Source organism: Phaethon lepturus, unplaced genomic scaffold (genome assembly GCF_000687285.1).
Source record: "Phaethon lepturus isolate BGI_N335 unplaced genomic scaffold, ASM68728v1 scaffold20604, whole genome shotgun sequence".
NCBI classification, from domain to species: domain Eukaryota; kingdom Metazoa; phylum Chordata; class Aves; order Phaethontiformes; family Phaethontidae; genus Phaethon; species Phaethon lepturus.
Genome location: NW_010537281.1, coordinates 27,510 through 40,646, shown reverse-complemented (window position 1 = coordinate 40,646; position 13,137 = coordinate 27,510). Strand labels below are relative to the sequence as shown.

At 47.0% G+C, this 13,137-nt stretch overlaps 1 protein-coding gene across 1 annotated transcript in view; it reads left to right on the top strand.

Moving 5' to 3' along the window:
- The first annotated feature begins 6,060 nt into the window (after positions 1-6,060).
- The window catches only part of CLDN18 (claudin 18), a 16,129-nt gene continuing 9,052 nt past the window's right edge, over positions 6,061-13,137 (top strand). Inside the window, exon 1 of the mRNA XM_010286454.1 lies at positions 6,061-6,280. Coding sequence (XP_010284756.1) covers positions 6,061-6,280 — 220 coding nt within the window. The remainder of the gene's footprint in view (positions 6,281-13,137) is intronic.

Here is a 13,137-nt window from a genome sequence, read left to right as displayed (position 1 = left end):
GAAGGGGGTGTCGTGGCTGAGTTAATGAGCCTGTGGAGGGAAAATGTTCCTTGTTGCTCTTTCCCCAAAGACCCTGCTAACGTAAAGCTGTGGCTGCTGCTCTGACTCGTTGGGAAAAACAGCAATATTCAGAGCAGCTCTGCTGTCTGTGCCCTCCTGGGCTACAAACACTTTCTTATCCTGCTCTTCTGAGTCACCCCTGCCACCCAGACCTCCCTGGCTAGTGGCAAAACGTACTCTATATAAAGTTTCCTGGTGTGCCCAGCATTTCTGGGTCAAAGCTTACTATGCCGTTCCATGTTAGATGCCACCCAGTGATGGAAGGAGTGACTTCTTGGCATGGCATGGTTCTTTTGATGGTAGCCACCTTTCTTGCCGGATGACCAACACTCCTGAGTCATACTTGACAATAGAAGTCATGGGCAAGTAACACTATTAGAGGTCTTTAACCTCCTGTAGTTAATGAAAAGCATAAATACATTTTTGTTGGCATGTGGCTAAAAAAAATCACAGGAAAATACATTTTGGCTGGACCAACACATTTCTTCTGAACCTCTTTTTTGCATTCTTTTCTTTCCCTTTCCTTTCCCCTTTTAAATCTCTTTATGTTCTTGAAAGTAAAGTTAGAAATAGAAATGTCATTTGGAAGTGAAAAGTAGAAGAAGTTTTCACTTTGCCCAATTTGCATGTGAAGATCTTGGCTTCTCTCTCCCCAGATTAGTTTTGAAAGCCAGATCTGGGAGAAACCTGTCCTGAGCTCATCTGCTGCCACACTTAATCCAGTTCTGTTTTCCAATGCATTTACTCTTTGCAAAGATCCCCGAAAAAACGTGTTCCGCCAGCTCCCTGAGCCCAAACCCCCTTCTCAATAACACTTACAGTACTGCGGTGCCTAGCCCTGAAAATGATTAACCCACCAATTCACTCGGGCATATGTTGTTTCAGAGAAGCAGCCGAGGCCCGTACCACTTCCCAAGCTCGTTTTTATTGACCTCTGGCAGGTATTGCAAGTGCTGTGCATGGCGGTTTATCTCCTTCACCACGTAGGAGTTCAGTGAGGCCAGGAAGGAGGGATGCAAAGAAAAGCGTTTTTAGCATGTTATTTGGCTCTTAACGGGTAGGAAGGATGCAAAATTCTTTTGGCACAGTGGTACTTTTTTTCCTCAAAAAAAAAAAAAAAAAAAAAAAAAGAAGGAGGAAAAAGGACTTTAATTGAAGCCTGCAATGTTGTATAAATGGAAGATCTAAGTTTTAATTGAAAAATAATTATAACCACTTAATCATTTTAAATGAGGGCTGTAATTGCAGTCAGTTCATAATAGCCAAATACAGACACTTAGATTCCTGCAATAAAGCAGGGATGGTACAGCTTGATTTGCTAATAGCTCTTCCACTTCTCTCCTCCTTTGTCTCAAAGATTAATTCAGGCAAGGGCTATTAGTGCCGTTAATTGGTTCTGCAATTTAGACCTTGTGCTCGTGAATGAGTGAGTGATGCGGACCTATCAGCCAATAATGTGAACACTTTGTCAATGTGTTTCTCATTGTCCGGCTGCACATAACTCCCCCGGCAGCTCCTCCGCCACCCAACCCCGGCTCCCCGGAGGGATCAAGAAGAGTGGGCCTCCTCCGGGGTGAGGGATTCACTTAGCTTTAGATAGGTCACCTAGATGCCTTTGAAATTACAGCCGGCTTATGAATAAAATAATTAGGCAGTCAAGGCGTCCTCCTTGGCAGGGACAAATCCCGTATTCAGGAGAAATCTTCTCCACCGTGCTGGAAGAACGAGGTTCAACGGAATTGTGGAGTTGGTGAGAAGATGTGTTAGATGGAGAGCAGATGTTGCTGGTGGGAAGGGGCTGATGGCTCTGGGCAGGGTCCCATGAGAGGTCCCCTTCCTAGGGACAGTAGCAATGACTAAAGCTGGTCTAAATCACCAAAGTCACAGAGAATAATGCAAACTCTACTCTCTAACAGGTATTATTTCTCACTGAAGCAGCATCATGGCATCAGTGATGGGCAGTGGGAACAGCTGGTGGGCACAGCTGGTGGCATCATCCCTGACGAGGCCCTTAGAAAAACAACCAGGGAAGGTCTGGCCCTCACCATATCCATTTTGAGGGAGATAACTGATTAAGAGGAGACTATGTCAATGAGTCTTTACCAGAAAAAAACTATCATTTTAGGCCCAGCACAAGTGAAACTGCAGGTCCAAGTTCCTTGCTTCATCCTCCTTTTCTGTTCTGTTTATTTTTAAATTGGTCCTTGCTCAGAACCTTTTATTTCTAAGCTCTGTATAATTTATTTGGGTTTTATTATATTAATTTACTGATGTATTGCATTATACTAGTGAACAACTACAATATTTATATGCTCTGTTATTTATTCATTTTTACCATTTATTTATCTTTTTTTCCATAGCTGTTCTGAGACCAGTTCACAGAAAAAGCCAAAACGACCACCATTTCCTGAAAATCCCACTGCTGTGAGCAGCATTGGCAGGTTATTTTCCTCCAGGGCTGTTTTATCAGCACAAGCAAGATTTTCCTGGGTCCACTTCAATCTGGAAGAAAACAGAAGGTAGAAGCAGAGCCAGGCAGTGCCCTGGCCAGCATGGGCGAGCATCACCCAGCAAGAATTAGACTGTCTCTCCCAAGGTCCTTCTAAGGGGTATTGTCCTAAAAAGGAGTAAGTCGTCTCGCTCTCTACGCATCTCTTCGTGCGACACCTCACACAACACAAAGGCCATTAAGCCCTGTGGACAGACGGACTTCAGGTCATCTGCCCATTGTAACATCTTCCTCAACTTCAGCGTCTCTTTAAGTTGTTAGTCTGGAAAATTCACAAGGGTTGGACACCCAGGGAAAAAGTAGGAAAATGGGGTGTCCCAGGCTGAGTGTTGCCCTCCAGTCACACCACTTCTCCTGTCTGCAGGACCATTTGAGGTGGAGGGTAGGGAAAAGCATCAAGCTATTGCTGAGGTTCGGTGGTACGCACCAAGCACATGAATATTCACAGGAGCATCTTTATGCTTTAATCTTATTTGTAGCATCACAACTATGCTCTGTAGAGTTCAGCTTTGGTGCAGTTCTTTTTATCCTGAGAGAAGATGCTGTGAGATCTTTGACCCTATGGAGATATTTTCATTCTCCTGCTGTTTTTTTCATACTGGAGGTGGCAGCTATTCAGCAGGGGTTTACACTGGCATTCTTTCATTTTTTTTAGAAATAAAAAAAATTACTGGTTTTATAACAGAAATTTAACAGACTTAGGGAGGAGATTGGGGTGGGCTTAATTTTTCTATTTAAGATATTAAATGAAGTAACAAAAAAAGAAGAAAAGCCACCCTTCACCCTCTGTTTTCTCTTTCTGTTGGTTGTTCAGACCTGCTCCCTTACAATGAACAAATGCTGCTGATTAAAGGACCTATATTTCATACCAAACTTTATTCTGATATTGTTCACTGGAGGGTGGACTAGTCCTTGCTCGTAGATGCTGTTCTGGGGAAAACCACAGTCTAGGAATAAGCTTTTACAGAAAACCTAAGTAGGGCTGGATGCATTTTATGTCAGTGCTGGGAAATCAAGGAGGAATTGCTCAGATGAGAGGCACTGTGAAAGGTGGGCAGAGGAGGGGAAACAGCAATGGCAAGAGCCCAGGATGGTGGTTGATCCTCCCAGATGACCTTGGGTGAGAGTCGCAGATTGCACTTCAACACGAGAAACAGTTGTTAAATGTGCTGGTGAGTTTTGAATGAGGGGAAATAAGTGGTACTCTCACGTCGGGTTGGTGAGTTTAGGTGGCTGAAGGAGTACAGTGCTTCATTATTTTCACTGTAAAATGCCGTCAGTAGATAAAACTGTCCTTTTGGTTACAGCTATGCAATTTCTGTTTGGGAAGGATGCTACCCACGCACCAGGACCCTACTCTTCTGGCTGCTGTAAATTGGCAGTGTCATTGAAACTAACGGAGTGATGACTTGGCCAAGATCTGTCCTTCTGCATGTCTATAGCGCTTCCCACCCAGGGATTGAGGTGTACCAAATAGAGATACATTTTTCAGGCCTCCCAGGTTGATCGAATGCAAGGCAAATTTATCCTTTTAATTAACTGATTGAAAACAATCCCTGGCTGTCATGAGCCTTTCCCGTCACCAGGTGATCCTGGTTGTGACAAACACAGGGAGCGTATTTGCGCTCTTAGTCTTAGGCTCTATATTTAGCTATGTGACACCAGGAAAGCTTTCCGTGATTAAGCCATGTTGACCGATACCGAAAGTAATCACAGGCATGACATGCAGCAGGTGAGGTGTGTCGCCGGGACTGGGTATTACCATGTCCAAAAAAGGGTCTGGGAGAGAGAGCGAATTATGAAAGTGTACATGAATCACCAACACCGTTCTTTTGGGGAAAACAAGGAAAATGGGGTAACATTATGTTTAAACTAGAGTTCTGTTGGTGAGACACATGGAGTTATCTTTTCCCTGTTTGGTGTTTGCTTTCAGGCATTACTTTTCATGAATGATGTGTCATGAACTTCAGTATTAGGCATAAAATTTTCAGAATTGGTCTTTGAGTCTCTAGGATAAATTATCTTGAGTGAGAGCGACATCGCCTTCATGGATGCTCTCTGATGGCAGGTCAGAGCTTTATAAGTAGAGATGCTCTGCTTTGGGTGTGGGAATGGAATGGATGACTTCCCAAGGTCCCTTCTAGTCTGTGTGGTTCTCTCAAAAAGGTGCAGAAACAAAATAATCTCTAGGAGCCAACCACTGTGTTCACACAACAGATTGGGTCTTCTTCAGAAGCAGCTTCGCAGGGAAGTCTGTCTACACATGAGACCAAGTATTTGGGAGAGACACAACAGACCTTCAGCAAGGGTGAATGTAACCAGATGTTACTGGTCCACTTTTTCATGCTCCTTGATGACCTTCCACTTCCACCACCTAAAGGTCACCCCACCGGGCCCCACTTCTTCTGAAGGTCCCTGCCTTGACCCTCCATGTGCTGTGGGTGAGCCTGGCACTGCGGAACCAGGGCTCATCATCTCCTTCATCCCACGGAGAGCAGCTCTTCAGCAACATCCCCCTTTGCTCTCCAATCACAAACAGGTAGGCACCAGTGGAAAACTGGGCTAGGAAGGAAGTGGTGAGGGATGTAGCAGAGTGGACAAAAAAGACATTACCCAACAAAGTGATTTTCTGGGGTAAGGTCGGGTCTTTCAGGTGCTCTTGTCTTACAGTAATGAATAGTGACATATCTGCCTTGCCCTCGTTCTTTGTCCATCTAAATGAGTCCAAATTCATATTTAGATGGGAGTGAAAAAGCAATAGCGAATGAGGATATACCTTTGTTTCTATTTATTTTTTCCTTGGTTTGACTGCCAGTCTCGGTCCTCCCACAACAAATTGCAGGTACATACCATTCACTCTTCAGCAACTGCTGCCTTTCCTGTGGGCTCCCAGCTCGACCTCAACAAGCAGCAAGGTCCATCCAAACATCTGCACCAGATGTTGCTATATGCTCTCCTCTTTTATACACTATCCTTTGCTTCAATGTTTTGGTCGAGCAAACATCCCCCGATAGAGGCGTGCTAACAAATGCCTCTCCACTTGGCTCAAAAGCATCATCCCTGTCAGGAAAGGATGAGGCTCTCCATAATTTTTGTCTGTTTCATCCGATTTAAGCATCTGTCTGGTTGGCCTCCTGGAACATGCAGTCGCTTCTGCAGAAGCTCTCCCCGGCTGTTTAGGAGGGACCCGCTGGTCCCCGTCTGCCCCACACCAGCTGCACCTCTGCCTGGAGGGAGAAGGTAAACAGAGCGAGGCGTTCACGCCGTGCTTAACAAACGGCTCTTGGTACCGAGCGAGGAAAATTATCTCACCGAAACAGATAAAGGGAAAGGGTAGGTTTGTATGGTGCGGACCAGACCTCTCCTGACTCCCGTCCGTGACGTAGGCTGTGCCTCCAGCTAAAAGTCCCTTCTGCCCTGGCTGCGTGCCCCAGACCTGGCTTGTGGAGGCTTGTGCGCGCCGAGGACCTGCCTAGTGAGCGCTCGGCGCCATGTCTGTGACAATATGCCAGTCCATGGGCTTCGTGGTGTCCGCCTTAGGAATAGGAGGCATCATCGCATCAACGTGCATGGACCAGTGGAGCACCCAAGACCTGTACAATAACCCGGTGACAGCGGTGTTCAACTACCAGGGCCTCTGGCGCACGTGTGTCCGGGAGACCTCCGGCTTCACCGAATGCCGCGGCTACTTCACCATCCTGGGGCTGCCAGGTAGGGCTGCGAGGGCAGAGAGGTGGGAGGGCAGAGCCACGGGCATGTCGCCTCCCACCCACGTTGCCAGACGCTGTGCTCGAGTGGTTGGCGATGGGGGATTTTCAGTGTAGAGGGGGGAACCCAAGTTTTAGCCAAAAGGGACCTCAGGTGGTCGCACTGTTTGGAGGACAGGTCCCTTGGAGGTATCTCACCCTGACCCCCCTCCCATGGCCAAGATGAGGTTCAGCAAAACTCATTACAGCTGATTATTTATCAGGTGCCTGAGGTGTCGTCCAGGCAATACACCCGGGGCAGTGGCCACTCCATGGGGTGATTTGTCCCCTGTGCCGTGGCTGAGTTGGGTATACCCTCCTGCCCCAGCTGCATGGATGTGCGTGGCTTCCCACCACAAGCCACTAATATTCTCGGCATCGGAGAAGATCCTCTTCTAAGAGGACACGTCACAGTTCAGCTCACTGTATTTCTGTACAGGCTAACACCACCAGGCTGGATTTCTCCCTAATTCTCCTTTGGTTCCAGCTTTTTCTTCCATGGGTATCATTCCTGTCCTGGTTGTGCCTGGAGTATCTAGGGGAGCAAACAATTAGGCTACAACAGGATTATCTGGATTTCCTTCTTTCCTTCATACAGTGAGAAAAAAGGCACTTAAACTGTTATATCCATCTAGCCTCTGTGCCTTGACACAGCAAGAATGGAGGGAAGACCCAATTAAATCAGCAAATCGTTGCAGAACTTCTGCGAAAAGGCACTTCCAAAATACACAGAAATAAGCGTTGTGCACGAAAATGGCTTCTTTCACAAGCAGCCTATCTCTGCGCAAATCCCACCCAGTATAAACCAGTGCCGCTGTGGCCTCAGAGACCAGTACGAGGCCGTGAGCGTCTGCCCCTTGCTGTGGCTTTCCACGTCCTTGCTTGTTCCCACGGAGTCTAGAAGGACGTGGGCTTGATCCTGCCTGGGGCCGCCAGTTGTGCAGCACCAAGCGCCGCGCGGTAGCGGGTACGAGCGAAGGGAGGATGGCACCCAGGGAGGGCTGTTTGCGCAGGGCTCGTACTCGCTGTCACGGTCGGCAAAGCCGAGCGGTTTCACCGAGGGAAAACACGTGTGGTTGGTAAAACTCGACTCCAGCAGGCTAATTGCTTAGAGGTAAAGAGATTGGAGTTGCTGTTTGAGGAGGAAATAGAGGTGGAAAAAGCAAATCCTCCCCCGCCCGCTCCCATCACACACTGCAGAACTTCCTCAGTTCTTCAGCTCTGGAAGCTTAAAATTACAGAAAATGTAACTCCACAGAAGAAGCAATTAAACTTTTCAAGTGTTCAGCTCTGGGAACTACTTTAATCTTTGAAGAAACCAGAATGCTTGAGATTTGGCTGGGTTTTTTGTTTTGTTTTGGGTTTTTTTGTTCTTTCAAAATACTTCCATTGCTAACCTCAGCATTACAGTGAAAAGCTAGAGCTTTTTTTTTTTTTTAATTTTTATTTTTTTTATTTTTTTGCGATCCCCAAGCCTCCAGACCGGTGTCTGTAGGGTGGGTATTAATTTCCTAAAATGGAAACACACGGCGATGTTGGGGGGACGGATTTCCTTCATTTAGCAGGCGGCAGGTTGGTCTGTCCCTCCTCAGCTACATCCAGCGAGCTCTGCGGCTCCCCCCCAGTCGCGGACAGAAATGAGCATCCTCACCCTAAATTTCAGGATTTCTAACGAACCGATCGTCTTAGCGAGGAATTCCCATGTGTCATTTGCTGGGCTTATTGCAGTTGCCTACAAAAAGGGATTAAAAAAAAAAAAAGCCTGAAGAATAAAGCACAACCTTTAATAATAAAGGTGGGTGGGACCCTGAAGCCCCCAAAGTTTCTGTCCTTGTCCTCAGTGGTGTTGATGTGTAGATATATGAATATTTATGTGCTTTTGTCCCAACGAGATGCTTTTTCTAACCGGTGCTATCAGCGCTGCCCTACAAAGTGAGGTGGATTTTTTTTTTTTCTTTCCCCTTTTTTAATGAACAGAGCTCGCTCTTCTGATGTCACTCCCTTGTTCTCCCCCCACCGCTGGCTTTTCCCTCCTCTTAGATATTGTCTGACACTTCCAATCTCCGGAGAAGCTGGTGCCAAAACAAGCGCCCAACTGCTGTGCTTTATAGATTGGCTCCGTCTCCCGAATTCATCTGCTCCTACGGGCATTTCTTCCCACCCGCCGCCAGCGAAGGGCAGCTGTATCCCAACCAGAGGGGGAGAAAAACGATGCCAAAAATCAAATTATTAATTTGCGAAGGTATTTTTTAAGTGGATCATCCCAGGGTTTATTTTAACTGTGCTGCACCTTGACCTCCATCAAACCCCCCTCGCTAACCACCCCATAGTTAATGGTTTGTCAGCACTTCCATTATAAACCCCTATTTATTATTCTGACAATGGCAATTTATATTGGGAACAATAGTGCCGGAGTGAATAAAAATAATAGGACTCTAGCAAAGCAGCGAGGTGACCTGAGTATATCAATGAAGTTCTGGTTTCTGAGGATTTTTTTTTTCTCGATCCCTTGGTCCCATAGCAAAGATTAAACTTGTCTTGCCCATCATCTATCTTCAATTTAGTTGGGAATTTTAATTTCAAATAGATTGAGGAAAAATCAAGATAATAGATGAAAATGAGAAATAACATAGGTAGTTTACGGCGCTCACCCTGGCTGCTCAGCTATAAACAGTCTGTCTCTGGTGAAATACGCCACTCGAGGACTGAGCCTGTTTGTTCTGATTTTGCTTTCTCTTGTTATTTTTTTGCTGCTTGCTTTAGTGTGTCGGCAGACCTTGCTGTGATTGTCTGGAGGACACGGTCTGAATTTGAACACACAAATAATAGACAAGTAGCAATAGCTGAGCTCTGGCAAGGCTGGTTATTTCACCGAGTGCGGAAGTCACAAGGCACCTTCTGCTAAAAGGAGCATTTTTCAGTTGCTTACAACTTTGCTAAACTACAATAATAGGGGCAGTAATTTTCCTGTTGTCTGTCTTGGTCTCTTATTTCCAGACCTCTTCAGCTAGACCAGTTCAGCCATTTTTGCAAGGACATTTTGTTCTCAAGTCAAAACCCCTTTTGACCCTTTCAGAAAGGCTGAGGCATCTCTCTGCTGTGGAAGAAAAGGCTGGTGACTTGAAAAATAAGAATATTTTTGCTTTTCCAACAGCAAACTTTGAAAGTGTGAGGGCACCCTGGGAAAATTCTGCAACTGGTAAACGGGTATCTGTTGCTAGAGGGGTCAGAGTAAAAATAGCTCATGGCAATGTATTCATGGCTGTCAAGAATTTTACGTAAAACAACTGCTTTCAGTTTTGCTGGTGCAAGGTAGCAGGGATGTGTAGATGTTCCCCAAGGAAAATAGATGTCTGGAAATTCTTAATGTTGTAATCTCTGGAATTTTTTCTTCTATATCAATGATGTTCTGACATCTGTCCCTTTTTTGATACAACCAACACACATTTTGTGGTATAGCCCTAGTAAAATCCTTACTCTGGGGATTTTGGAGAAAGGGGAGCCAAAGAAACAGCATCTCTGCTCCCTGGAACTGCTTTATGCCCAAAGTTTGTAAGGATGAGGATTGCTAATTGCCACGCCATGATCCTCTGCTGGCGATGGCCATGGCAAAGTCTCTTCCAAGCTCTGCTTCCTACTTAAAATCCTTTAAGACAGTCAGTTCAGCACCAATTTTTGCAACATCTGCAGGCAACTGCTGTAACCTGTTTAAAGACTTTTGAGACCAAGTTTCGTGCACAGAAGGGTTTAGGTGGCCCAGGTGGGCTGGAGACTTGATATAGCCTACCAAGGGTGTGGGTGAGGATGCGGCGGGTTTGCACTCATGGCAGCAGCTGAAGAAGGTGTGGAGATGGGGAAAGAGCTAAAAGACCTTAGAGAGGTGGGGAGAGGTGGCAGAGAGCCCAGCGGGGGATGTCAGGAAGCTAGATACATTCATCACGTCCTTGCTCCTGTCTCGTGCCTTTACATCATGAAAGGATGAGGAACATGAAAAATAATCCTAAAGGATCTGGGCTGAGGGCCAGAAGAGGAGCAAGGCAAGGGGCTGTGGAGCTGTGGGACTGAGCTAGACATGTGGGGAAGGGTGCAGCTTCATGCACCCCAGCTCTGCTGAGGGACCTCCGAAGCTCCTCTGGACCACCTGAAGACCACTGCAATAGATGAGGTCTGTGCTGGGATGAGGGCTTTCCATGACCCCCTTTCCCCATTGACTTTCAGAAAGGCCAGTCAGCCCTTCTCATGCTATGGGCTGAGGGACCACACACTCCTGGAAGTTGTGGTCATCACAGCAATGGAGGGACAGAAAGAGAAGGGTGGGTTTGCTTTGTTTCGGTCTGAACAAGCTGGAATTGACTGGCAGGGTGTGAACTATATTTGCAAATTTTAAAGTAAACATGAGCTGTAGGTGATTTTTATGGGAGAGGTGGTGATAACATTCAGGAGTTGCAATGGGGCCCAGTGAACGGTTTTGAGATAATATAGAGTCAACGCCTGGGTAGATAAAGCAAGTATGAGCTGAAATAAAGGTTGTAGAGGGGAGCGGTCACAAAGTACCCTTCCTTTTCCTAGTTTGGGTAGACTGCTGCAGATGCCCCAATACTCAGAGTGGGAGCCCTGTTCTCTGCTCCTTGATGAGGAAGCTTGGCCTTTCCAAGAGCTGCCTTCCCATCATGTCCCTTCTTTAGATATTGCTCAGCATTACTACGTGGTGTGGCAAGCCCTCTGGCCCCAGCATTCAACCACCTTGCTAGAGACTGAGCAACGGGCACACATTTGGAGAGAGGTCCCCATTCTTCAACCAATCCAGGCTATAGACATCTCCCAAGGGTGCTGCAGATGAGTGTCAGGTTGTAGTAAAGATGCTTAGCCATGCTCTACGGCTATCCTATCACCCAACCACTTCTCAGGTTGTGCTCTGAGCTGACAGTTCAGATAAAACTCCCAGGTGATCTTCTGTTATTGGGCTGGATGCTGAGAAAATGGAGTGATGAGTTTTTTTTGCAAAGGGAAATGTATTTTTCCCTATCATGAGTGGCTCAGAAACAACCGTTAAAAAAAAGCTTAAAATAAGAACATTTCAGAAAGTCAGAGAAAATGGGCTAGGGGAAAGGCTGGGATGGAAACAAGTCAGTGTTTTCCACAGAATTTTGCTTCAACCAACCACTGAGGAAGGTATTAGTGGGGGCTTTGAGTTCCCAGTGTTTACAAGCACGATGTTAATCGGTGCGTGAGAAATGGCAAGCAGCTAATGCGGGGATGGCTGGATAGCACCTTGGGTAATGTGCTTAGGGATGAGCAAATGGAAAGCCTTCCAAAACACAGTAATTCTTCAAAGACAGCAGTACCTGGAGCGTTAAGCACGGTTGGGTGTTTGTTTGCCTCCTGGCTAAGGACTGTAGCATGACTCTCCTTACTGAAGTTGCTTGCTCAGCTCTGTTTTTGGAGGGAGCGTGCATGAGGTTTCAGGAGAGAATGTGAACATCACCCATCAGCAGGAGAAAACCATATCCCCAAGGAATGGTGAGGCAGCACTGCCCAGATGGCAGGCTCTGGTTGAGGGCACAATTAGGGGCAATCCAGGGGATGGCCAGGCAGGATCCAACAGGCGTGTTGGTGGGAGCAATGGGGCTTGAGGGTGTGAAATGGTGGAGGGGAAGAGAAGGAGGAGAGAAGGTCCTTATTGGCTTGAAATGCTGCTTCAGCTGCACCAAGCCAAAACCAGAAGAAAGGGTTAGAGGAAGGAGTGGTGGCTCCCCTCCCAGCAAAGCAAACATTCAGGCATGGTGTGCAGGAGAGCCACCTCCACTGGTATTCATGCAACCACCCCGTTGTCCAATTTAGGAGAAGAAATTTAAAGAGATTTTTGGAAAAAAAATCTGGGGGGAAAAAAAAAGTTTGCCCTTTGTATTTCCCCCTTTTCCTTTTTCCTCCCCAGTTTGTTTGGGTTTATTTCCAGCTGTGACCAGTCCATGGGTCTATTTTTCTGTGCAGCCTTGCAAACCGTTGCACACTAATGCTGTGGGGTGACACCACCTCTGGGAATAGGGGTTATGTCCCAGAGGAACATCTGTCCCTGGGACATGGTTTGAAGTCGTTTAGCCTGGAAAAAGAGTGAAGTGGTCTCTTACATCTCGATGGCAAGAAGGCAAGTCCTGGGACATGAAGGAGGAGTCCTGGAGAGCTGCTGGGGAGCATCAGGGCTCGGGTGCAACAAGACTTTCTGTATTGGGGTGCAGGAATGGGTACAGCGGGGGGCCATGTGAAAGGGCATCTTGTTCCTCCTGCTACTGGGGTCCCCACCTGCCACAGGCTGTGGGAAGCGAAGGATGGGGTGGAGAGCTGGCCACGTTACTTGTTTGGGCACTTGTCCTCCCAGCTTTGAGGTCCTCCCCAGCCCTGATGTTTCATAATGAATTATCCAAGACGAGGAACGTTAGCCTGCGTGCCCTATCCCTCAGAGGATGAGCAGCTCTTATCACCTCTGGTTCTTGAGGGCTCACTTCTGTGATTTTTTTGTTCACACTATTATTTTTGCTGACCTTTAGATATGTTGGAGCTAGCCCTTCCCCTGATATAAACGTCGCAAAGTCAGTGGAAATGACTAAATTTGAATAGAATTGCTGGAAGCAAAGACCCAGGAGAGCTTTGGTGGCCTCTAGACATGTGAATTGCGCGCTGGCTGCTGCGGCACGGTCCAGTGCGAACGCATTCCCCTCTGCTGCCCACCAGCTTGCTGCACAGCCACGCAAGCAAAAGGGGCGTCCTGGGCGGTCGTTCTCCAGAAGGCAGAAGCGCTGCAACTCGTCCGCCCGCAGAAACCAG